This window comes from Colletotrichum jinshuiense, chromosome 12, assembly GCF_051148585.1.
Source record: "Colletotrichum jinshuiense chromosome 12, complete sequence".
In the NCBI taxonomy this organism is placed as follows: domain Eukaryota; kingdom Fungi; phylum Ascomycota; class Sordariomycetes; order Glomerellales; family Glomerellaceae; genus Colletotrichum; species Colletotrichum jinshuiense.
The window spans coordinates 359,235-385,299 of record NC_139305.1 but is presented as its reverse complement, the minus strand read 5'-3'; the positions used below and the strand labels follow the sequence as shown (position 1 = coordinate 385,299).

At 48.4% G+C, this 26,065-nt stretch overlaps 6 protein-coding genes across 6 annotated transcripts; 2 read left to right on the top strand and 4 right to left on the bottom strand.

Annotated features, from left to right (window-relative positions):
- Positions 1-4,720: 4,720 nt before the first annotated feature.
- On the bottom strand, positions 4,721-5,666 carry EsH8_XII_000071 (uncharacterized protein; the record flags this gene model as incomplete). The annotated part of the gene is made up of 3 exons (XM_083273834.1): positions 4,721-4,832; positions 5,081-5,194; positions 5,254-5,666. 3 exons carry the CDS (start codon positions 5,664-5,666, stop codon positions 4,721-4,723), a joined length of 639 nt encoding a protein of 212 aa, XP_083120448.1.
- Positions 5,667-8,898: 3,232 nt separating this feature from the next.
- Positions 8,899-10,086, bottom strand: EsH8_XII_000070 (SMP-30/gluconolactonase/LRE family protein; the record flags this gene model as incomplete). Its single annotated transcript, XM_083273833.1, has 1 exon — positions 8,899-10,086. One exon carries the CDS (start codon positions 10,084-10,086, stop codon positions 8,899-8,901), a length of 1,188 nt encoding a protein of 395 aa, XP_083120447.1.
- A 1,984-nt stretch (positions 10,087-12,070) lies between these two features.
- On the bottom strand, positions 12,071-13,214 carry EsH8_XII_000069 (tyrosinase family protein; the record flags this gene model as incomplete). Its single annotated transcript, XM_083273832.1, has 2 exons — positions 12,071-12,367; positions 12,432-13,214. 2 exons carry the CDS (start codon positions 13,212-13,214, stop codon positions 12,071-12,073), a joined length of 1,080 nt encoding a protein of 359 aa, XP_083120446.1.
- Positions 13,215-15,321: 2,107 nt separating this feature from the next.
- On the top strand, positions 15,322-16,554 carry EsH8_XII_000068 (uncharacterized protein; the record flags this gene model as incomplete). Its single annotated transcript, XM_083273831.1, has 2 exons — positions 15,322-15,361; positions 16,157-16,554. The coding sequence occupies 2 exons, from the start codon at positions 15,322-15,324 to the stop codon at positions 16,552-16,554; spliced, it is 438 nt and encodes a 145-aa protein (XP_083120445.1).
- Positions 16,555-18,242: 1,688 nt separating this feature from the next.
- On the top strand, positions 18,243-19,235 carry EsH8_XII_000067 (cell wall mannoprotein 1 family protein; the record flags this gene model as incomplete). The annotated part of the gene is made up of 3 exons (XM_083273830.1): positions 18,243-18,383; positions 18,477-18,894; positions 18,991-19,235. 3 exons carry the CDS (start codon positions 18,243-18,245, stop codon positions 19,233-19,235), a joined length of 804 nt encoding a protein of 267 aa, XP_083120444.1.
- Positions 19,236-23,202: 3,967 nt separating this feature from the next.
- Positions 23,203-26,065, bottom strand: EsH8_XII_000066 (uncharacterized protein; the record flags this gene model as incomplete). Its single annotated transcript, XM_083273829.1, has 5 exons — positions 23,203-24,491; positions 24,555-24,954; positions 25,010-25,479; positions 25,551-25,693; positions 25,767-26,065. 5 exons carry the CDS (start codon positions 26,063-26,065, stop codon positions 23,203-23,205), a joined length of 2,601 nt encoding a protein of 866 aa, XP_083120443.1.

The following is a 26,065-nucleotide window of genomic DNA, read 5'->3' as shown; positions in this document are numbered from 1 at the left end:
GCGTAGGGGTTTGTAGCGATGGTTGCTTGTTTTCAAGTATTAACGCAGCCTTGCTGTCATCCAGTATCCCGAGAAACTGGAATTCGAGGTTGGTACGGGAGACTAGCTCCTGTATCTCGTCTGCAACGGCGCAAGCCTCAGCTCTTGCGATTGCAGATTTCGCGTCGTCCTTCAAGTAGAAAGTGCTCTCGTCGAACGTTACATTACGTGTGATAATTACTTAGTCAAGCGAAGGTATCTAGATCCTATACAGGTTGTAGGCATTCGGAACGTAGCCCACTAGGTATCCAATATGCCCTTGCGGTTCCACTTTAAAGTTGCGTCTATTTCTGTTTGCCTTGCGATCCTTCTTTAACGGGTAAGCCTTGCAGCCGTATGCGTAGATCCATCCCCATTGCAGGCGAAGTTCGCGTCCCAGGCTGGCTTAGTAAGCGGGTTGCTACCAGCGAAAGTATTACCGGAACCACTGCTCTTTAACTTAAACGGGTGAGAGCCAAGCTCTTCGCTGCAGAGGGCTCATGTTGTAGAGGTATGCAGCTGCTATTACTACTTCAACCTAGAGGGAGGTTGGGAGGCCTGCCGAGTCTAGCATCTTGATTGCCTGCATGATAATCTCTTGGCCAGCCCTTTCGCCTCCCCCGTTTGGTTCCTTTATGTATAGCGGAGTCGCTTCGATTTCAATTCCATTATCTAAGGTCTAGACCTGATATTCCGTATAACTATTAATCGCAATTACAGTGCGTTCTACATCTTGCCGTATTTTGCAAACGAGTACGCCTCGCTGTCTAGCCACCCAGCGTTTAAAAGTCCGGATAGCCTTGAATACGTCGTTATAGGTTTTACTTACGCGTAGGAATGTGAAGAGCCGGCTAGTGAATTCGTCTTTAATCACTAATAGCTAGCGGCTTCAGTCGTAACCTCTTGGGTAGTCGAAGAGGTCTTATGAGATCCTGTAATACGGTCTTGTTGCTCTTCGCTCCGACGTTCGCCTGGAAATCACCTGTTTAGCGTAGGTCGTCGCACAGTGCTGGCAATTAATACGAGCTGGGCCCTTAATCCTCACCCCCCAAGCGTTAAGCACGAGTTTCTTAAGTGCTGCTGGCGCAAGGTGTCTAGATCGTAGGTGCCAGAGCCAGGCATCATCGCTTCTTGTTTTAGGGGTCTTATACAAAGGTCGCTTCGTTTTCTGCGTTACTAGTACTAGGGTGCTTATAATTCCAGCATCACTCGCTGCGATTTGTTTGCAGGAAGAGTATATAGAACCAGGTTTATATTTAAAGAAGGTGATGTTTGCCTTCCTTATAAGCTGCTTAACTACAGAACTGTCTTTATATCCTCTAACGTAAAGGGTGCTGTCAAGGCTAGAGTACTAGATCCCTATCTTCCGCAGAAGCGCTTCCAACACGATGTTCACATGGAAGTTCTCTACGTAACCCATATTTTAAAGTGTTAGATCTTATAGGCCGTTTAGCCCGTTTAGCGCTCCCCTCAGAATCCGGGTTCCCGTCGCAAGGATGGGGTACGAGGCTGTACCTGAGTCGACCCTCTCTTCGCCTGTTGTAGGGCGAATCGAGTCGGGCTCCAAGAGATCAAGGTTGTTAACGAGGTGTGTGGCTCTGCAGTTGTCTAGAACCGTACTTTGCGAGAGGAAGTACGGTCCTGTAAGTGGAGTTATAAAGACCGATAGTTGATTCGGCTCAGGCGCAGCATCCGGCGCAAGCTCCCTCAGGAGGGGCTTGCTTATTGTAACCGCTACGACGTTCGCCGGGAGTGTTGCCTTTCCAGTAGAGTCGTCTTAAGGCTTCTTTCCCTTGTCTTTGTTTAACTTTCTTTAGGGTTAATTCGGAGGGATCCTTACGGCTTTCAGCCAACCTTTCTGGGCGAGTTCGGCTTATAGGTCTGAGTAGTCTCTAGAATTAATCGTCTAACGAATCTATCTGCTTTCTTTACTTGAGACCGTTATATTTAGGATGCAGGTCTTTCCTGTAAGGACTAGTTTGAGGCGAGTGTAGTTAATTAGATCTACTAGGTGAGAATGACTACAAGCGCATGACTTGCTCCCGGTCTTTCTTCCCGAGGCGAAGGGCTGTTTAGAGATTATAGAGTCGGAGCGCCCCGCTAGAGTCGTATAGATTCCAGTCAACTTACCCTAATTCTTTCCATAGAGAGTATCCTTATAAAGCAGGTCCTCAAGCATGTCTGCATATTAGCCTACGTCTAGGACTCTGTCTCTACTCCGTTCTCGCTTTAGAATGTCAGTAAGCTTGGAGGTGGCCTACGTTGGGGTGAACCTTCATCCTACTGCTTGTAAGAATGTTTTTAAGGCGAGAGTGCCTTAGACTTCTAGGAGCTTTAGTTGCTTCGCCTTAAGATAGACGCCTCGGAAGTCTCTAAGCCAGGTGCTTGGGTTTATACTCATGTTGGCTCGGTTAATAGCGGCCTGGTACTCTTTGCGTACGGTCGTGAGGTTTACAGAGTCGCTTGGGGCGTATCTTCACTTTAAAATCCGGATTAGGGCGTAAAGCATACAGTCTCCTGAGGCGAGTAGCTCCATTTGCGCGGGTGTAAGGATATCCTCTACAACAGTCTCTTTTACCTATTTATTAAGGGCTTCATATAAACGTTCCTTTTTGGATTTCTTTACGTCGCAGCCTGCCTTTCTAGCAATGTAGTTTGTATACTTCTTGAGGATCCTAGACGATTTCTTTATTAGGGTCTCTAGGTTGTCTGGAGGTATAGGTGCAACTGATTCGCCTTCTGCCTCCGCTTGTGCCTTGATAATCGCATTATAGGCAGTACAGGCTGCATTGTAGTCTTATCTCTATTACGAGTTCGTATAGGAAATCCACTCTCCAAGCGAGAGTATTTCCTCTACTTCGCTTGGGTTAAATCCAGAGCTATAGTCGTCTGGGTTGACGTATTACCAGACGTCCTTCGCCTTGGCTTCAACTTCAAAGGTTAACCACCAGGCGGGAAAGTCGCGTCAGCAAGTCAGCTTCCAGTTGGTAGCAAGGCTTGTAGTTGCAGACGACATCGTCACAGAACTAAGCTGGGGAACGAAGAGATGAGGATAAGGGCTTAGGAATTCAGTGCCAGCGTCGTACTTTCGCTCGGGTAGCTAGCTAGTCAGGGTTGGTAGTAGCTGGGCTCATAACTATCGCATGCCCGAGGTTACTCGTACTACGCGGCAGAATAGTGTGAAATAGACGGCTTGTCTTATTAACTATGGATCGGGGGCGAAGGTCTATTTGTACTTCGCCTGGGACCATCGCCGTGGGGCGAATTGGTCGGCCCGGATAAGTGGGTCTCTACGGCAGGCTGCGCAAGGCTGCCCGGAAGGGTTGCGGCATCACGACAGTACTGCAATCCTTGCGCGCCAGCTACAGCAACGATGCTTGGGCTTGCAGGGCCTGGGATCGCTTCCTGAGACTTAGGACTTGGAAGGGTTGAGTCTGGATAAACTCCTGGTGCAGCCTGCATAGGCACACTGGCTGATTGAGTGACGTGAGGATTATCGGTGGCTCCTTGGTTGGTGTAAATGCTAATGGTGCTAGAGACGGGACCGATAACTTCTCTAGATGATTGACTCGTTGCCTTGACGACCGCTGGCTTGTTATCAACTAGCGAATTGCCGGGTTTGAGATCCATCGGGATGAAGAGCGTGATTTTGCTCTCCCCATTGTCGCCGCACTTGTCGCATTCGGTTACGTAAGTGGCCATAGGGACCGTAGGAACGACTTGGGTCGGGCATTGGCAGTCTTTAAAGTACAGCGTGGTGCAGAGCTCAACAGGCACCAAGACGGCTGGCTTCGTTTGATCGACGGTCGTGAAGGTTAGGGTGGTCACTACGGAAGTAATAGTACCGTCCGATTTCTGTAGACTAGTCAACGCCTCTGGCTCTGGAGCGGTCGGCGGTGGCGTGACGATGCTACCATTATTCGTGATAACGGTCGGACCAGATCTGACGGTAGTGGTGGGGCCTTTCACGACAGCCGTGTTATTATTTGTCGTGATGGCGGTCGGATCAGGGCTGACGAAAGTAGTGCTAGCTGGCGAACTGGGAAGAGAAACTGTAGTCACGCCGGAACTAGGCACTGTGACACCCGGACCGATGGTGGTGGTTGGTGGTATCAAAGGGGTTGTGGTACTTGGTAAGCCGATAACAAGTTCGTATATTGTAAGCAGGATGTTTGCGGGAGCAGCACGCCTGAAAACCTGGAGTCGAAAGTCTCGTCGCACCATGGGCCCGGTGGTGTCTAAGGCCATTGCATTGCCACCACATATCTGGCCAGCATCGCCAGGACAAAGTAGAGCGCAACTAGCTCCTGGTACCAAGTTTGTCGCATCGAGAGACTCAGACGCATAACAGGTACTAGAGGAAAGTAAGCATCAAATGCAAGTAAAGTTTATTGCCCGCAAAGCATTAACTCACTCAAAGAATACTCCCGAGTATCTACGACCTTGAGCCAGAGCGATACACTTCTGCGGAGTCATTGCTGGGTCTCTGCCGACCTCCGTAAAAGAGGGATAACCAGCAGGGGAGCCCAAGCAACCAGTGAAGTTATAGCTACTGATGGTAGGAAGGTTTGAAGCGCTTGACTTCTCAGTTGCTGTTGTAGTGGAAGGGGGGTTCATGCTACCTGAAAGCGGCCCAAACCTTCTAAGACTAGAAGAAGGCCTCGAAGTCGATGACGTAGTGGTTAATGATGTGATGTCCGATTCAGGCAAAATTGTAGTAGTAGAGCTTGAGGTCGGGATTATTTCGGTTGACCTGCCCGTAGAGCTTGAGGTCAAGCTTGAGGCCAAACTTGAGGCTGAGCTTGTTGTAGATTCTGAGGTTGAGCTAGAAGTGGTGCTGGTGCTAGAGGTAGAGATTGAGCTTGAAGTTGAGATTGCGGGTTGGAAAATCACAGGTTGGGGTGGGAAAAACACAGGGTCGAGTGGGAGGCCGACGAGATCGACGAGTAGGGCTGAGTCGACATCGCCATTATTTCCATCGCAGAGTACGAAATCCAAGTGCTCTCTCGAACCTGGCTGGACAGTGAATTCAAGGCTGGAGATGGCCCCAGCACGCGCGTACGAAAGCCCGAAATCTGCACCGGTTTTGGCCAACTGCGACTGGGCGGTGACCGCGGTCTGGGCTTGCACTGCATCATTCCTGTAGATGACTGCCGAGTCTGGATTTCCTGTGATGCTGTTTTGTTTTATTAGAGTGGGAACTTCTCTCGTAGTACGACAAGTGACACAACTTACGCCTCTTGCGTCGCAAACAAGTAATTGATTCGGACACTGGTAACATCTTGCGGGATAGTGATGAACATTCCGTAGTAGAGGTTTTCCATACTGGTTCCTCCAGTTCCACAAAGCCTAGGGGACCTGTTCTGCGTGTAGCCAAAGTTCGTGTCTGGGGTGCTGCCCACCACTGCGTTTGCTACAAGCCCGGTGCTCATGATAATACCAGAGGTGAGGCCAGGGGGCCCATTCGTAAATGTACCGATGGCATTGGGGTTTGGAGAAAAGACCGGGTGTCCTGAGAAGATGAATCGGCTATCCTTCACACCCGCAGATTCTAGACCTCCGGCAGGTACGCCAGGCGTCACCACTATACTTCTCGTAAGACCAATAAGGGCTGCCGAGGCTAGGAGCCTAGCTATTCCGAACTTCATCGTGAGATGACAAAGTGTTATAGGTTTGGATGCTGGTTTGTGTGCTGGGTAGAAGGGGTTAAATTTCAGTTTTTTCTGTGCTTATAATAGAATCACATTACAGAAGGAACTACTATTCTGTAAGGAATGTTATCTTCAACCCTTTGTTAGAGAATACCGGGCGGTTTTGCTGCGGAAATTGCACCTGTTTTATTGAAAGTCGTACATACCTACGAACTTGATAGGCTTACCTGCACGAGAGACAGAACCAGAGGCGGCGGCAGAGATACCGCTAGAATTTAAGTCATGACAACGCACTTCTCGGTCTATCAGGACAAATTTATCACGCCATATTCCGTACAGATAATATTTTCATTTCACTGTGGAAGTGCAAGGAATGAGCCTTAGTTCTAGAACGTGCCAAGGGCAGCTACTTGTTGTTTCTAAGACAAAGGGAAGAACTTGAGAATTCGAATAAGATGAGCTTGACATACAAGCAGAGACTTACGCAGCACGCTAGTAGACGAGACATTCCCTTGAGTCTTGGCCCTCCTCATCGCTACCAAAGAAATAAAGCAAAAACACCTCTGCAAATAACTTCTAACCCCTTTCCTTGTACCCATGGACTTTCATTGGTAGGATGACAACAGGCACGAGCACATGAAAAAATAGGCATAATTCCTCAACGGTGGCCACGCCAAGGTGGCTGGTGCTGGTGTCTGACTAGTGAAAATGTGTGGTTGTGGTTGGCTCAATTGATGATGGATAAAACCTCAGGGTTGATTAGCTAGTGAGTACGTACCGGTAGTGCTCGCTCCGTGCAAATATGACATAAGCACCGGGCCGCTGTTAGGCGTGTGGGGGGGAGGGGAAGGGAAACGGATTTTGACTAGCCCGATCTACGTACCTAGTTGCCCTGCCAATCGCTCTCTCCAACCTTCCCCCCCCCTGTCTCTCTCTCTCTCTCTCTCTCTCTCTACTAGGCCCACTGAACATCAACACCAACGTCCATCATCATCACCATTGTATTCTTCCCCACCATCCCCGCCATCCACGCCGCCGCTCACCACAATCGTTGAAGTCTACCCGATTGCAAGAGTTGGAGATGCTGAGTGATGAACGCCGACAATCAATTATTTCCTGGGTGCTTTATGTTGCGCCCCAAGACGACAAGAAAAAACCATCCTGTCAACGCCGCCCACCGAACCCTTAAAAAAGCGCCAGTATCTGCGCGCATCCATCAACTCCTCTGTTTATTATTACCGCCTGCCGTTGCCTACACCCTCCTGCAGAAGTCAGCAACATTTATTGCTCGCCTCCTCGCTGCCGTCACTAGAGGCTGCCACTACCGTTGACATGGCTACTGCTCCTAAGACCCCCCAAAAACGAGGCTGAGACGATGAACACGACAACAACCCTACTGACAACACCCTGCAGGCTTCTACGGCTGACCAGTTGATGTACGACCTATCCGACACTACGTCACAGCGTTCGAGCTAAATGTCTACAAGTCAAGCTTTAAGGAATTTATCGCCTAACAAACGCCTTTGTGATGCTGAGGTGACTGAAACTGGCTTCGAGGTGAACAAAAGCAATGCCGCCGAACTGGAAATACCTGCTTCTTTAGATGAGCTCACTAAGAAGCTTGACGAGACTGCCTGGGGTATAGGCCTGCCGCCAAGCTCCCATTTAGCCTAACTCCAGCATCTGGTTGATGGTTACATGTTACCCCTACATGCCTTTTCCGAGGGCGTCGGCAGCCCTGGCATCTGCATCCCGCCCTTAGGCATGGTATCAAAAATCAAGAAGATCGCCTACAGGCTGGAACTGGAATGCGATTCAGAGAGCGAGTGGAACCATGCTGTCCACAGTCGCCTCCTTGACTGGCTATGCCAAGAGGACACCAGCCTTGTTCAGGTTCGACATTGTTGAGCTACCCTTCCCTCGATGTGACTGAAAAATATGGGATTGACCTCTTCTCAACAGCAACGCCGCTTGTATCCTCAAGGCATGGGGCCCACAAAATACAGCCTCCCGAATGGTCGACTACTGCCTGGTTATTGACGACGACACCGACACCGCTGCATCCAAGTAAATCACATGCATCTGCTGAGATCGCCCTGGTAGGTCTGTCAACCAGACCGATCTAGGCAGCCTGCCAGGCTTCCTATCGCCCTGTCTATCGAGACGAAACGTCCAGGGCTGGACTGGGATAAGGCCGTGCTGCAGCTGGGGACCTGGCACACGGCCTAATGGCGGAGCTTAATCAGCCTGGGCATCAGTCACCGTCCTCCATGATCCAATTCCTGCCGGGCATTATCATCCAGGGGCATGACTGGTTCTTCGTTGCCACTCTGCCTGCGCCGGCCGCAGGCGAGAGGCCTGTTCTGCTGATGAGGATTCCTATCGGGACTACCGAGACCGAGTTTGGCATTTACAAGATCACTGTGGCCCTACAACATGTGGCGAGCTGGTGCGAAACCGCGTTTTGGCCGGCCTTCAAGACGGAGCTGTTGTCATCATGAACGATGTCAAGTGTATGTGTGTGCGCTCATACCCCCTGACCATTACGGATCGACCATCACCAGTACCGACTGAAATAACTATAAGTACGACGCAGACGCGTGCAAGTCTCTATCTCTGCCAACCCAGGGCGGCACGCGAGCGGACAGAACTGTGCTTGTCAGATTGTCGGATCCTGCCCTTAGGTATACAAGTTGGTAGAATTGGCAGAAGTAAACAATAGCCTACTCCTTTATCAGATCGACAGGACGCGCTTATCCTGGGATGATTATGGCGGGTATACTCCACATATTATATTAAATACCGGAACGCTAGCCCGGCTAGGTTAGGCTCATGTTGTCTGATTTCCAGACGAAGTACAAAATTAACAACACTACGTAAATTAAAACTTAGTCCTCTGTTACATCAGGGAGAGATGGTCGGGGTGACCGACAAGGCTGAGCGCTAAACCTCAACAGACTCGACCATCTGAATTGGTTATCTTGCAACGAATGTCGCTTGAGCATGCATTTGATTCAACATGATAGCCTGATGCCAGATGTCAGGATTACATTACAAAAACATCCACAAGGATAGTATCAAAAAGAGAACGCTGAATGCCAACTTAAGCAATAATCACACTATATCTAAATACGGACTACGTATACAACCTTTCTCTTGTTCCTAACTGACTATTCTAATTCTTAAGCATCTAGGATGTGCAACTTGGTACGCTCTGAGTATCCCCAGATTAATTCCCACCATCGGCTTTGTTTACAACTTCTGCTAGTTTCAAGGTCCAGAGCTTATCCTGACCAAGGATAACCAGAGTATCTCCAGCAAGTTCGAACTGCACGATGGCCGTTCTGAGAGGATCTCTCGTAAAATAGTGGGCGTTAAACACGCCCATAACCTTTCCCTCGGCAGACCGCACCACAATGCCTTCTCCCTCCCCTGTCCAGACTCTGCCCGCATCGTCTATTCGGATCCCATCAGGAGCCTGCATTCTGGCCACTCCGAAGATGTGCCTGTTCACGGGCCACATGTTCTCGTCCAGGTCGTATGCATAGATGGCAGGAGCCCCAATTTTGCCAGGCAAGCCCCAGATCCTGCTGCGCTCCTCGCCGCCAAAATCCGTAACCCAGAGTTTCTTCTGGTCCTTTGACGCCCTGATCCCATTGGGGACGGGGTACTCGGTCCTACTGATGGCCGGGAGCAGGGTTTTTGTCTGCGGGTCCCACCGCCACAACCCCTGGGGCACAGTGTCGTCCGTGACGACGCTTTCGAGGTATGGCATAATGGTCAGGTACATGTACGACTTGTTGGTGCCCGGCTGCGTCACCCAGGCAAGGTCGTCGATGTAGTCAAACTTGAGGCCAAAGTACGAGTTGAGGATCCTCTCGACGTCGCCGGTCTTGGGGTCGACGGCTACGACGCCGCCAGGCCAGCCTCTGGAGTCGTCGCGGAGACAGGTGAAGTATACACGGCCCTCGTGGTAGAATCCGCCATTCGGATTCTCCAAATGCTCGGACGATGTCAAGTTCCGGATGGTGTTGTCGGCGAGGTTCAAAATCTCGACGCGAGTCGGGCCGTCGTTGACCCAGGTGGTGTACCAGACTTCGTTGAGCTCGCTGATCCAGACCCCCGCCTCGCCAGCGAAGTTCTCATTCCGCTCGTCTGCCAGCACCGGTTTGGGCTCCGGCCCGAGCAGTGAGAGGAACTCGTCATCGTACGAGATGAAAGGAGCCTCTTTCGCCCTGTTGAGAATGTCGCTGATCGTTGCGTTGGCGGTGGAGGTGCCGTTGACAAAGGTGTGAGCAATGTTTCCTTCAAAACGTTGAGGAAGAAGGTATGTAAGCTCGTATGGAATGGAAACGACGCTGGATTGGCAAAGATGCAGTAGGCAAAGCAAGGACAGACATAAAGAGTGACGGGCCATTCTTCAAGGCAGGATGGTTGCGATACGGGCGTCTTGCGCGTGTTGTTGTAGATGATGGGAACAGAGACACGATGGGCAGCCAAAAGCAGGGAGCTTTAATACAAAATGTACCAAATACACAGAAAGCAATGCTTCCCGGACATAAGAGTGTCTATATCCGCTATTTGACTTCCCCTTTCGTTTTCCAATTCGCCAAGGCAATGTTTTCGCAATATAAGCGCGATATCGAATTTGGGCCACTGACTATGGGGCTTTAATTTAAAGAATCCACGCATTTGATGTACAGCTAGCATCGGGCCGGTAACACCATGAGAACTTGAGGATATAGGAAAGGGTTAAGTAGACCTCTAAGGGGAAGGTACACATCAGCCACGTTCGGCGAGTCAGTGCTGTGCAGGTGAACATGACTTTTGAGGCAAAGGTTACGGAGGTGCCTCGCCAAAGTCTTGACCAGCCATGTGGGCCAAATACATCTCAGACTTGATTAAGATTAATTATGTGTGCATCATACGACGATGTAAAGTTCACTGAGATTTTCATTCCACTAACAAAACCCCCCAGTCAATTAAGAACCTTGGAATCCAACATTTGACGTTCACCTTGACAAGTCAGTTAATTGAACCTGTAAAGTGATAGACGCTTAGTGCTCCACATCTTTTTAATAAAGAGCAAGTGCTTTAGGTCCACAAACAAATGAGCCACAATTTCTTGTGTCCAGTGAGCTGTATTGACGCAAGCTAAAGTCTTTAGTTGCACTCCTCTCCCACCCGCATATTGTTTTTCTCATTTTTCCCCTCATCGCAAATGGTTTCTCGCCGCCTTTTTCTTAGAGTTCGCCGGCTAGGCGTTTTTATTGTCTTTCTTGAATGCTCCTATGAGTGTTGAAGTGGTGAGGCAAGCAGAGGACGGCGACTTGGTGGTTAAAGCTGTAACCGGTCGCCTTGAGATTGCGGTCGGTTGAGTGCGGGTTGAGGTGCGACGGGTATAGGCTGCAAGGCCCAACACGAGAAAAGTCATGCTAGCGCACGCATTTAGATAAAAGATATAGGTAATAGAGAAACAATGAGTGGCCAGCCAACAACGAGGATTAAATGGATTAGGGGCTGTATCCGTCCCATTAACTTAGGTAAAATCAAACAAAGTGAGGAGAGCAGGGGGCTTTATACACTTTATGTGGTCTAAAATGGAACTTGTAAGTGAACAGTAGATATTGATCTAAGAAGTGCAACTTCTCAGTACTAGAGGTCAGCCTTTACTAATAATCTCTTAAGGTTGCTTGCATCTTCTACTAATAAAGAGTAATAAACCATTATCTCCTACCAGCTGTTGTCGATCTATACATCCTTCAGCCTAGTAAACTAGTTGACACCAAGCTTCTACACGCCTCTTTAGGGATGTAGCGTGTCACAAGCAGGTCAAGGCAACCAACTGCACCAGAAAGCAAAAGCTACAGTAATAATACACCTGCATCATTATCTCTTGTTCTACACTATACAGCTACGCCGGCCAGCACACTGACTGGTTGGGTTGTAAGACCTTTCTATTTATATTAATAGAGGTAGATTACCTCAATAAGGATTTAAAGGTTACTATAGAAAGAAAAGCCCTATATAGCTTATTTAACTTATATGTATATATATATTATAGTACAGACAAGTTGCTTCAATAAGAAATAGAAGGAAGAAAGAGAGAGAGGAAGAAGAGAGGAGGTAGAGAAGGAAAGCCCTACAAGGCTTTCTTTACTTATAAATACATTTTTAGAGAAGACGTTTAATGTGGTATTAAAGGGTGAGCAGGTCGGTATAGGTAGAGATGGAAACAGGCTGGAGTTGGATTTTTCTCTTGGTCTAACCCAACTGTTGACGTGTAGATTAGAGGCCCTACTGCATTTACTCAAGCTATAAAAGTATATATTGATCGCCTAGAATGAAACTTTAGACTGCATTTGTTCCATAATGAGGGCTGTTCTTCTGTATGAAAACCTTTAGTAATCATAGTCGTAGCAAAGTAGGCCGCCCTGCACATTCATAACCTCGCTAATAGTGACATTAGGCAGTATTTCCGCCATCCACAGGGGGTAGTCCAAGGAGGCATTAGGCCAACCACCAGCCGGGCCAGTCTGACCAAGAGCCTCGAGCTTGCTGGAGTTGAAAGCCTGGCCGCTCATATCAGAGAACCGGACAGGCGCATTTGTGGTCTGCCACTGCCACCAAAGACGGTCGATATAGTTGTGATGCAGGAAGAAGGTCGGATCGCCAGGGGAGTTGTGGATGTCAGCCATCTATAAAAGTAAAACATGTTAGTTGTACACAAGACTCAGGGTAAAAATGATGGACTTGACTTACAATTCCGCCGACTGCTGTGTGTCCACCATAGTGAGGGGAGACGAAGGCATTTCCAGCACAGATGTAGAAGTCTTCATACGTCTCAAGAGCATGGCACTTGTTAACAACCTCGCTGGTGCAAAGCTCCTGTGCAATTTCCTGATACCACTCACGGCTCATGCAATAAGTCGTATCAGTGAGCGCAGGACCCATATGCTCAGTGTAGTTGGCGAATGCGCCGTCCGTGACACACCTGTCTAGAGATTCGACGCCGTTGCCCCCAAACCACTCTGAAGACCACATCTCACTCTGGAAGAAGTCGCCAGTGTCTGCATCCTTGGCTTCATCCCACCACGGCATTGTGCCCTTGTAGCCACATTCATCGCGCATCATGGTCTCGTACGCGTGCAAATAATAACGGTGCCAGGGGAAGAATTGGCCAACGTCGTGAATGATGTCAGCGACGTAGATTCCGTTCGAGATAACACCCTCCCATGACGGTGCCAAGTAGCCGTCTAACACGGTTGCATTCGTCAGCCAGCGGTGCAGGGCCTGAAGATCAGAGAAACGGTTGGTGACGCCGCCGAGGTTGGTCTTGGCGGGCAGCTTCATCAGACAGTTCTGGGCATCGAGAAAGGCGTTCTTCTCGGTCGGACTCATGTTGCGCCACTCCTTTCGGATGTTGAGCTTGTCCGCTGTGCAAGAACCTTCAAAGTGACGAATTGAAGTAGTGTTGTTAGCCACAGGCATAGCGTGGACAATGCCAGCCAGAAGGGCTAGAGAAGAAGCGACGGTGACTTGCATGTTATGCGGGTGTAGATAAGTTGAAGCTGAAGAAGTGGTGCTGGTAAGGAGCTGCTTCTTAGAAAAATAATTTCATTATATCATGACCTAGAGGTTCTTTTATACCTCTGCTTAGGTCCTTTCTTAGGGAGAGCCTCTACGGTAGCTTCATGCTTTTCATCCTTGTGCTTCGCTCTCGCCCCACTACAAGATAGTTCATCCCAATTCAGAGGTTCTTTTACACCTCTCCGTAGGTGCCTTCTTGATAATAACCTTCTCGATAGCCTTATGTTTCTCGTCCTTGTGCTTCGCTTTCGCCCCACTGCAAGGTAGTTCGTCCCACTATATGGGATTGCTTGAGGGTTACATTACTAAAAGTAATCGCAAGAGAGTCTGCATCTTTTACAATGGAATTCTCCACAATAAGTATAGTATGGTTGCCGTTTCGGCACCGATCCAGTCTCCGAGATGAGAGTGTTGGAAAAGCCCACCGTAATTGCAACAGAAAAGCCTGCCCTACTGGTGGGAGTTCCCGTGTTGAATCATGGCAATGGCCTTACACCGACTAATTATTTCATAATATCCACTTCCTAGCATCCACTGTCTGGCACCTAAAAATCCCTCAACACCATGGCCAGCTTCCTAATCTCCCCTATTTCTATCAAATAATAGAGGCGTATAGGGAGCATAACGTAACATTGCACCCAGTATTCTAGCAGAATACCAGGGTTGTGATGGTCAGGATTACTTCTCTAGCAAGAATAGTTGCTGGCCGTGGTATTTTTCATAAATTACTAGAATAGAAGCAGTCGTATTGGGTTCACAGGATACCAGTGTATGAAGGAGATCGACGGATATCAATACAGTACAGCTGTAAGCTGTAAATCAGTGTGTAGAAGAGAAAGTAGGAAGGCTGGTAGAAGCAGTAGCAGTGGTGAAGATATTGCCGTCGGCAGCTTGAAAGCGGAATCTCCAGGCTCCGTTGCCGCGGCTGCTGCTGTGTTTGCTACTGATGGCTGCTTTACGTGGTGGGCAAGCTAGGCGTGAACTTGCCACACGTGGTGGACGCATACTGCGAGGGCCGGGAGACGGTGCTGTCGTCAACGTGCTTCCGGGGCCACGCGGGAGTCGTCAAGGTGTTGCTGGAGCCGCGCGGCCCAGGGCTACCACGATGTTGTCAAGCTAATCCTGAAGAATTAGAGCAATCACCTGGGTGAGGTCCTGATGCAGAAGGACTACAGGGGTTACACAGCCATGCAGGTCGCAGTCGAGTCCTGACGCCCTGATATCCTCTATACCCTGTTCTGGTTAGCAGTAAAGGCGAGGGTCGACGCCGTGCCAATCTTGTTCCGGAGCACGAGTATAGAGGCCAGCGCCTACAAGATGGCGGTGGTTTCAAAGTACTAGTATAAGGCTGAGAATGGCGAACAAGTTTGCCTGCCTGGTGGGAGAGATGGAGGCGTGAAAAAAGATAATCCCAAGAAGAGGATGATGACAGCTTGGTAGCTATTCAGTCAGAAAGGTTGGATAGCTATAGGGGTTAGTAGGAAGTTTAAAATAGACTGATCAGGCCTATTTCTAATAGACAATAGACATTTCTGTCGCTCTACAGACAGAAAGTCACTCTACAGTAGGCAGAAACTAGGGTGCATGGTATTCGCTAGGTATGTTGTAGTGTTTTACATCTATCTATCCCTACTATTCCAATGTAATACCAAACCGCTACAGGACGCACAACCTAGTGAACTCCAACCCCTGCAATGATACAACTCTATCACGCAAGTATTCACTGCAGAGCGCTCTTGTTGCTCTAATAAATAATTGATATTTAACGTTCTATAATGCATTGCTAATAGGCGAGTCACTAGATCATTAAGGGTTGTGTTGTAGCTAGAGCAGTTGTGTTGTAGCGAGAACAGTTGTGTTGTAGCTATAGCAGCTGAGTTGTAGCTAGGGCAGTTGTATTGTAGCTGGGCAAGGCACTATTAATTGGTTTATATGCATACAAGGTAAACGTAGGTCTTAAGGCAGACAGTATTCAGCTTATATCATACAGCGCACTTAGCAATCAACTTAAAGCACCTAGATATACCTACAGCGCGCACAATAAGATAAGCCGTATACACAAATGACCTGGAATCATCACCAAACCAAGCTTAATAGCGGTCGTCACTAACATTATAATATTTACACCATCCAATGCATCCATTGCATAGTACAGCCTCTATTATAGCATCTTTATTCAACTATTTACACCTACACTAATACAGTTGCTAGCGTGTCACCCTCCGCTAGCACTGTAACGTCATTAAAGCCTAGGTCTATAAAGTCGTCTAAGCTGCATCCTCACCGTCCTTTTCCACCTACATCACGCCTGGCAACTCCAAAATTCTCACCAGGTCAAAATAAATCCAACTGTTGGATTACGTGACCAGAATACGGGCAGGCGGTTAGCAGCAGCTGCCGGCCGCCGGCCGCGGCAGCGGCCGCAGCAGCGGAGCCTGGAGATTACATCTCCAGGCTGCCAACAGCTATATCTACACTTCCGCTGCTGCTGCTGCCAACCTTCTACTTTCCCTTCTACATACCGATTTACAGCTTCCAAATATACCATATTGATATTCGGCGAGCTCCAGCCCATACGGGCAGTCCTGTTGTATACAACAGATACCCTGTAATTCCAACAATTTATCTATCTATATCTATTCTGTTAATCTAGAGGAAGAGGGGGAAGATTAATGTTACTTATAGGTAAGGATTATAGTTAGCTGGCCTATGCCTTGTCTGGTCTATATGTATTAGGAATAAATGGATGGATGGATGGGGTAAGGGTGTTAACCCCCTACGGTAATCAGCTGAAAAATCACTTTGCAAAATGCATGGACCACCGTCGCCCTTTTAGCGGCCAACCCTAGACCCCAACCCTGGTATTCAGCCAGAATACCACCACTAATGACGCTTAGCTGCTGGCAATGGCAATGTATACTTCACTAAAGACGGCAGCGTCGGGTTTTTAGACTGGTCGGCGTTCCACTTCGGCTCGTTCTTCCACGACATCGTCTACCACATGACGGCCATGCTGAGCATTGAAGACCGTCGCGCATACGAGATGGAGATCCTTGACCACTACCTTGAGGCGCTGCACCACCTTGGCGGACCCAAGTTCGACCGCCATCATGACCCGAAGGTCATGATCGAGTATCGCTGCTCCTTCATGACTAACGTCATCTGGCTCATCTGTCCCGATGGCCTGCAGACTAAGGAGCGTGTTGCGGCCTTGTGTGAGCGTACTGTTGCTACGTACAACGATCACAAGGTTATTGATGTTATCATGGACCAACGAAAACTAGCTGCTGCTTAAGAAATGAAGTCAAAATGCAGCGGTCCAGTGGTAGTATTCCATGCGAACCCCCTTCCCCACTTCCGCTGTATCAAAGCCTTCTGGGATACGCCACGGAGGACCATTCTGCCTATTAGGACTCGGAGTCAGATGCTGAATTCAGTTGCTGCCTAATTTACCAGTTCGGGTGGTCAGTACTGCGGAAAACCCATGACCACCCCTGCAAGAGGCTTTGAGTCGATTCAGAAGGAAGCATGCGGCACCGCTTCTGGTAGACAGGGCCCCTTTCTACGTGTTCGTTTCACTTTCTATCCTACATATCCTCGACTACTGCTCTAACGACGTAAAATCGTAACTTGATTATTCTTCAATCCAACCCTGGATGACAACAGTTGAGACGAAGGCCATGTTTGTGTTGTTTTGAGACTTGCATCAACGGTGCAGAATGTTTTTCACGTCCCAAGCATCTCGGCTTAATAGAATATACCAGCATTAAGTATGTCGGCTGGGCATCTAGAATCGTTTGCTCCCGATTGTGTCGAAGATGCGTCCCTTGTGGAAATGCCGTCGACGTGCATGCTCAGCCCGTCAGCAGTGGGGACCCATTGCCTAACACAGTATTATCTGCTACTCAAGGTGTCACGGAAGAATAGCAGATCAGGGTTTAAGACCCGAGCCACCGGACCTAGACTTTACAAGGCGATATTAATCCGTAGACGGTGCGTTTGCTCAGCTGGAAAAAGAGTTTCCTTGCGTCTGTTCTGCTACGCAATCAATTCATGAGTTGCCTAGAGAGGCAAGCTGGTGGGCGAACAGGCGGGATAGGCCTTTCAACTAAAATCCGTCGGGAAGACTTGGGAGTTGAAAACTCCATCAGGGACGCCCCGCCGATCTACCTTGGCTAGAGAATATATGCGATAAAAGACGGAGATACCCTAACTACTGGACAAGCATCCCAAAGTTTAAGGTTTGCAAGGAGTTGTACGCTGTTATCAGCCCGTGCAATTTCATAGGATTACTGTTAACAGTGGATCTCAGGGGCGCTAGCTCTCGCGACCGCGCGGAGTCCGTAAAGGGTAATGCAGTTACAGTCGACCTGCTGGGACAATTGGGGATTGTTTCATCTGAACTTCCACACTGGAATGACATATTCTCGCTCCTAAACCAACAATAGTGAGACACAAACCCACACACATATACTACTACTTACGGTTACTATTCTAAGTTCTTCAGACCCGCCATGAAGCTACTGTTGCCCCCTTCACTATACGATTAAGCCAAGACCGCAGCCTATCTGGCCGTGGCCTAACGCTCACTGCCCACCATATCCTTCATGTTGCCGACTCCATATAAGGGATTACCATCAAAGAACTTGAAACATCTGAAAATGGCCCTCGCATGAGTTAATCCGTTTTAATAGTAATGGCTGCGACACCAAAGTTTCTGTCGTCTTAGGCTTTAGGGTGTGGGGTTGGTAGCTGGGTTGGCCACTGAAGCGAGCCCGCAGAGAGAGAGAGTCTGATAGAGATATTTCTCGACTCACCATTAGGTATAAAGATATAATTAGCAGACCAAATTTTACCTACTTTACAAACACATCCAACCCATTGTATTCCTTTTCTTTTCCCTGGCTAGAGACTTTAATCAAGACTATCTTGCTCTTACTTCTTCCTAGACCGTATTTGGATCACTCTGGATAGTGAATCAAAATGCAGTTATCTAAGGCTCTTTTTTTCGCGCTTATTGGCTCAGCCTTTGCGGCCCCAACCAACAAACGTCAATTGGATATCATTCAGGGTGCTATCAAATCGGTCCAAGATTCTCTCGACAAACTCAGCACCTCTGTTACGGTATGCATAAATTCGAATAATAGCTGTCAGCTTGTTTTCGAATGGTATTATTGCTACACAAGGTATTGAGCTATGCTAATAAGATATACGTAGAACGTCGGCACTGACGCCAACTCCGCGGCACCTGTCATCTCTGCTTCAACTGATGTTCAGAATGCCATCACCAAAGCCAAAACAGATATCTCCGGTGCTCAGGTCTTGCAGCTACAAGAGGCTATCAGTCTCCAGGACATAGCTGGCGGGCTAACAACTACTGCTACTGGTGTTATCGACAACATAATCTCTAAGAAGGCCGACTTTGATAAGATTGGTAATTCCAAAACCGTCCTTAAGAGTCTCCAGGACGAGAAGACGGCAACTGGTGAGCTTGGAAAGGCTATCGTCTCCAAGGTTCCTCAGATTGGCCAGAGCATTGCCCAGCAGGCCATCGATCAGGTCACCGCCGCAATTGACAAAGGAATCACTGCCTATTCTTCTGGAGGTGCCGCTCCCGCCGCTCAGCCCGGTCAAGGTGCGTACGATTCCCTACGCAGCGTGCTGTTGTGGTCTCATCTGTCCGAATGATAGAAACTATTACAATACTAACGAAGATTTTCGAGCCTCTTAGCTACTCATAACGAGGTCACTATTACTCCCGAAGCCCCCGCTGTTGCCAACAAAGCTGCCGCTGCTGGGTCAGCAGCGGGTGCGGGGGGTCTGGGGGGTATTCTGAGTCTTCTCGGACCTCTTCTCGGCCTCCTCGGGGGAGCTGGTGGTGCAGGTGGTGGTGCTGCAGGCGCTGGCGGTGGTGCTGCAGGCGCTGGCGGTGGTGCTGCTGGGCTTCTCGGTGGTCTCCTTGGGGGTGCGGCATAATTTTTTCTGGGCACGACAATGGGGAAGTGATCCAGCTGAGTGTCGGAGATGTCCTCAAAATGTTTGGTATCTTCAATACTCTAAGCAGCAAAACATTTGATCCATCCGGGGGCAGATTGGTATTCAGCTTATTTGTATCCAAACAACGCCTGCTTGGTTTAATACACGTCTACTTTTCCCAAACTAATTATGCGGCTCGTTCCCCTCTTGCGTCTTGAGGTTGACCGAAGTAAAAGTGAGGTTGTGTTACATAATGAAGAGGGCCGTGAAAACCTACGTTATTGCAGCCGGAAACAATGATTAATGTACCTCCCGCTCCTTTGTAACACAATTATTTGAGACCTCCTATTAAACTTCTTTTCACTCTTCCTCCCACTCCGAATGGACTGGAAGTATGGATATCATGTTTAAATGATTCGACATTTTGGCGCAGTGGATTTATTACTTCTTTCCAGCGGCCTGAATCCTTTTAAAAGTAGGCCAGGTTGTGTATCCTAGTGAGTGTGGCCCATCGTCTCATGTCGTGTCTGTAGAACTGTTGTTCGCAACAATCTTCATTTTGACCTGCAATCCCGCATTAACGGCTGTTTGGCCACTTAATTCGTCATCTTCCACATGAATCGTCAAGGGCAACTCCCAGACAATCCTTAAGTGCACTCTAGCAAGTCTTCCACAGGGCGACCACTACAATGTCAAAACGAACGGTCCTAGGCTTTTGAACCATTTAATCATGAATGTCAACCTCTGAGACTGCTATTCACAATGACGTTACTCGGCGGGTCCGACACGCCTTCAACGGGCCTCCTGCTGGTCCGATTGGAGTTTTATCGTCCTGCCCACAAATACTACGTCAAAATTATGCTGAGAGGTAACCAAAATTTATAATGGCTTTTAAAGGACGATACCGGGAATGAAAAAGTGGACGAAAAAGACTGAACTTCTGCCTGTAACTCTTGACTAATTGGTTTGAAGCATAAGCAGCACATTTTTTTCGGTGTTCTTCAAAATCTTATTTGCAAGAAAACCGTATATCCTTCCATCAGTCGGCTCGATGGTCTCTCTCCGTTACTTGAACCCACATGTCCGAAATCACGAAAAGACCCATTCAGTTCCTGGCTTTCCAAGGTCTAGCCGGGTCGATTAGTGCCAAGTCAAAGTTCCGCAACATCTGTACTGAAACCGCCGTTCCGTTAGTGCGTTGTTGTTGTTGTTTGGGGGGGGGGGGTTGTATGTTCAACAGGGGATAGCTGGGATGTACCTTGAATATGGTTTTAGAAATTTCCATCTGGGCCACCGGCTTTCCCAGGCACATGAACCTGCTGTAGCCAAATAGAAGGTCATTGGTCTGAACCATTGATGTAAGGTTCTCAGCATCTGGATTAAACCATCTCTCCAGCCGAAATGCTTTAGCGTCCTTGCTGTACACCCCTTCGTCGCGGTGCATTGCGTACACTGAGTATCCCATGCAGACGCCGCCAGGAAATTTTTTTTTTCACTATTAACCTCAACTGTATCGCCTTTAGTTGGGGTATTGCAGCAGAATAAATTTACAACAGGGGGCTAAACTCTTAGCGACTTGTAAATAACGGCCTGCAGATATAGCAGCTTCCTAGCTTCACTGTAGCGATGAGGCCCTCACCCGCCTAAGGGGCTAGGCCTTTATATACAGCCTCATCAATTTCGTTCAACGCTTTATATATATATATATAGGGATTTATTATAATCTATAGAAAGATGCTGTAAATAGCAGCTGCAGGTGTATTAGAGCCTGTAATCACCTGTTTAAGCGCCTCTAATCTCAGCTTGTCGCCACTTAACCCGTAGTTGATGAAGGAGGCCAGCATGTCTGACCGCTTGTTTATATCCCTTCTAGTACACTCGTCAATATAGCGGAAACACACCGCCATCATCTTACTAAAGCTGTTGTTGTCTAAGGGCGATAGGGAAATAAACCTGCCAATAAAGGGTAGCTGGGCTACCTAACTGATACCTAGGGCAACGCTCTAGGCAACAGTAGATAAACCCTCTTCAGTCGACTTCAAGTAGTCATCTATATTGCTGTTAGTGTATAGCATGCTAAACGTCTTTCCCAGCCTAACAGCGCTAATTACATTAAGTGTAAAGTATTAAACCTTCTTTGCTAGACCTATAGGTATAATCTAGGCGGTAGAGGAAAGATACTTAGATCTAATTAAGCCTAGAAATTCCTAAAGACGCTAGTTGACGGTTTATTTAAGGTTGAGGTTCTCCCTGCTAGAATACTATATAGAACCTCACATTAGTAATGTGTAGGATGATGGATGATGGTATGACGTGAGAAGAACTTACTACTAGGGCCATCTGTTTTCTTCTTTTCTTGTATTTTGCATTGTCTGTCTAGGTAAAGATATTGTCTCTATAATGCTCAACTCGCCAAGTGTGATAGATCCAGTCGGTACACTTGTATTTAGGGTGTCTATTCACATGAGTCTAGACTTTAGGGGATGATATAAGCAGTAAGCCTGGTGCTATGTATATAATGGGACCTAGGAATGAATCAGTTGCTTAGAGAATAATGGGCCCTAAGGAGACGCTTAGCTAGTAACCAATCTGAAAAGCTAGGAAGACGCTGTGCATACTGTGTTTCTCATTCATTTCTGTGTACCACTTATAGCAATTTGGAGTAACTATTGCTCTTCTATGAGGTAGTTGCGTGATACCCCTCCAATATAGTCCTCCAAAGTTCCTAAGCTTGGAGTATAGCATGATAAGCTTTACAGTATAGATATACACTAAAGCTAAGAGAGCCGGTATAGTCTTAAGACCCAGAAAGGAGCTAAGGATACCTATTGTATACTTGTATTGAGAAGAAGCAAAAGCTGGAGAGGCTGCTTTAAAACCTAAGCGGAATATCCTAGCCCGGCTTTATATACATAACTCATTATTACAATACAGCTAGCCTGATTCTCTACACTTTATATAATAGCGGCGGGGTTATCTGTCAATATAATTAGGGCTCTAATTAAAGTTTAGGTGATTATCAGCTGTTTGCTTAAGATGTATACCTCGTCTTGAATTAGTATAGGTTATAAATACTAGCTTCTATAAGAGTAGAGGTACTTTAATTAACGTCTGTAGGGGTGTATACAGCGCTAGAATCCCGTTTTAAAATTAGTATACTACTTCTAATTTATATAATAAATAAGTGGTATACACTTACAAACAGGATAGCTAGTAGTATATATTACAGTTAGGTATCTAATAGTAGTGTTTTCTACTAACAGGGCGTTACAGTAGATACTTAACAGTAGTTATATATACTATAAGCCGGTATAGTGTAGCTAGGAGTTTATAGGTATATAGTAATCAGTCGTATATCAATTAAAGGCTAGTAGAGGCGTTACTAATATAGGATAAAGAGAGTTATTTAGAGATAAATTATAAAGTTGATTACTAAAGAGCTATAGAAGTTTAATCCTAAGCTTTTTTAAGCTCATCCTATATATAAGTCTTTAATTACTTTTTAGTGTAATCTAGTAATTATTACTATAGGTATTCTATAATTACTTATAAATCCACTTTATAAACGCTTATATATACTAAGCTATAATCGCTTATAGATTCTCTACTTAACTAATTATTATCTTTATTTTATCTGTATATAACTTATGCTATAGTTCTTCTATACTTAAGTGAGCCCTACTTACTCCCTATGCTTATATCCTGCCTAGCCGCTAGTTCCGTAGGGGGTATACCCTAGTTGGTTATATTTGTTCCCAACGGGTTGTAACACCTAGCTGAGGATTGTTCTAGCTGCACACCAATTTCTATTCGCCAAGCCAGCGAAAAACGCACACTAAGTCTTAACCCTTTCTATCTATATCAATAAGCTCTAAATAGTCAATTTAGCTCTAAACTAACCCTAAGTAACCTTAAGACTCTTTATATCAATAGACTATATTCCTCTTGCACCTCTATTAAGTCACCCCTAGAAATAACCTGATATACCCTTCTTTCCGCTTCCCTCCTTCCACTTAGTCGGCTTGGCAAAATCAACAGCCGCGTCGGAGACCTGGTTGAGAATCGCAAAGACAGTCTTGAAGTCGTCAGGAACTAGATCGTCACCGCCGCAGGGGTGCAAGAATTGCTGGAACGCGCCAATCTGATCCGCCGCGCCATAAGTAAACTTGATCAGCTTGGCGACTTTAATGAGTGTCTTCATCGCCTTGGACATGAGCTTGGCCTCCGGGATCATATCGTACCCCTCGCTGAGAACCAGCTTGATCGACTGGGCGTAGACATAGCATGTGATCTGGGTCATGACAGGCAGCATCTTTACAAACGTCTCTCCGAGCTCATTGATGATGGGGTTGTCGCAAGTGCACTTGCCGGGAGCGACGTAGACACCTGGAGTGAACTTCTCCCAGGGGATCGTCTCGTTCAACGGGTAGAAACCAACACAGGTATACGAGGTGGTGAGGCCAGCGGCCCCGTTGATGTCGTTCGAGTCTTTGCACACCTCGCGGCAGTCGTTATTCGTCGCCTCCCAGTTTGGCGGCTTGTAGAAGATGCACTTCTGCGAGTTCTCAAAGTAGTCCTCCCATCCACCATGGTTCAACGCGTCAGGCAAGTCGCCATCGGGATTCGACGGATCCGTCGTGGAGCCGCTGCCGTCTTTACAGCTGCCGCTCTGGCAGCCCGTGCCGCAGTGCGCATCGGTCGAACCGCACCAGCCGGCCGACGAGCAGCAGTCTCCCTGAGGCCATGTTCCACAGATGGCGCCGTTGGCGCCGACACCGCAGGCTCCGTCAGTCGTCTGCGCGCCCTTGAGGCAGTCGCCACTCAAGCAACCGGAACCGCAGTATTCATCTGTAGAACCACAGTACCCGGCACTTGAGCAGCACTTTCCAAAGGTGCTGCCCGTGCAGGTAGCACCACCGTTGGCCGGGCCACAATTGCCGTTAGTCGAGACGGGTGCGGAGTCAGAGTCGCCGGTACCCGAGTTGAAGTCGACACTCCAAGCCATGGTCCCGCCGAAGCAGTAGTTGTTGGCGAACTTCGTCTTCATAGCGACAGTCTCTTCGTCGTCGTAGCCGATCCACTGATCGTCAAAGACAAGCTCCTTCATCATGGCGCCCTCGAGGAGGCGGGGTTCGATGTTCTTCTCCTTGATGAGGCCCTGGATCTCCACGAGGGACATGACACCTGCGCTGTTGGTGCACTTGCCTGGCTTGGAGGGGCCCTTGAAGCCACATCCAAGAGTATTGCAGCTGGCGTCTACATGTAGATGTTAGCCGAGTCCCATCGAGGTGGGAAGTCCTTCTAGCTCTGGGAACCTACCGGAAAGAGTATACCCGCGTCCATACCATGCAACGCCAAAGACAATCTTTGAAAAGTCCATGTCGTCGTACACAAGGGGGATGGTGTTGTTGTAGATCTCGCGGACGTCGGCCTGTCCACGAACGATAGAGCCCAGGGTCTTGGTATCGGCGTCCCACGAGCCGTGAAGATCGTAAGTCATGAAACCAAAGTGATCAACATACGGCTCGAGGCCTTTGCCGTCGAACCAGCGCAGGTACCAGTAGTCAGGGGCGAGTGTCAGACTGATGCCGTAGTTGGTGCCGTACGCGGCGCGCATCTCCTTGAGAAGCAAAACGAAGTTGGCAATATCAGCACGCGAGCCGCCTCGCTTGGGGTCACCGGGGTACTCCCAGTCGAGGTCCATACCCTGGAAACCGTACTGCAAGGTCAGTGTTAGCGGAAGCCTGAGACTGGTGATTTCATAAGAAACCTACCTTGTCCATGAAGCTTTTGCCAGAGTTGATGAAGGCGGCGCGGGCGGCAGGACTCGCACAGATATCGTGCCAGGTGGTGTGCGTCGTGCGGTTCACGTCACTAAAGTCGTAACCGCCCACGGCAATCCAGGTTTGCAGGCCGGCCTTCTTCAGGGCGGTAAACTCCTTCATCAGAGGCTCATCAGCAGCTTCAGCAGGAACAACGGCATAGGAGACGGGGTCAATAGAAGCAAAGGCAAAGTTGAGGTGCGTGTAGCCGGTGGTCTTGATCTGAGAGGGCGAAATGCGGTTGCAGACGCGGTTGCGGACGTTGGAGGCCTGGTAGTATCCAATGGTGCGCTTCGAGGCTGTCCCAGAGCCCTCGCCGCACGTCTTGGGGCGGAGAACCTCGCACTTTCCGAAGCCTTGCTGGCAGAGGGAAAACTTGTTGGGACCGACGCAGTGGGTTTCGGAAGTGCCGCACCAACCTCCTGAGAAGAGCGAGTGGTCAGTCTGTGTTTCCAAAAGGGTAGTTAAAGAAGAGGATATTGGAAAGACATACCGGAACTGCAGCACAAGTTCATCCCGCACTTGATGGCGCCGCCTTCGGACTGGGCACCGCACATGGCCGTCGCATCGCAGTTGCTTTTGCAGCCCTCACCGCAGAGATCGCCGTAGCCGCAGACACCGTTCTTGCTGCAACAACTATTATTGGAAAAGACATAGTTAGCAACAAGAGCGAAATTGAAGCTGGTGTATATGAATATGTTCAGCTTACCTGCCGTCGGCGCACTCGCCCGTAGGACAAAGGAGGGCACCGTCTCCGGGGGCGTCGGTCTGCCTCTTGAAGATGGCAGCGCGCTTGTCCCACTCGGACACGGGCGGGGCGCCTACCTGACGGCGCTCCGGCATGTACTCTGTGATATTGTCCCTGAGGTTCATGTACTCGGCCAGAGGGTCACGACCAGCATCCGCGTATGGGTTCTGGTGGGTAAGGGAGGGAAGGCGTTCACAGCTTCCATTCTTGATGAAGGCTGCGGCCGTGAGAGCGGCCACGAGCAAGTGTGTGGCCACCAT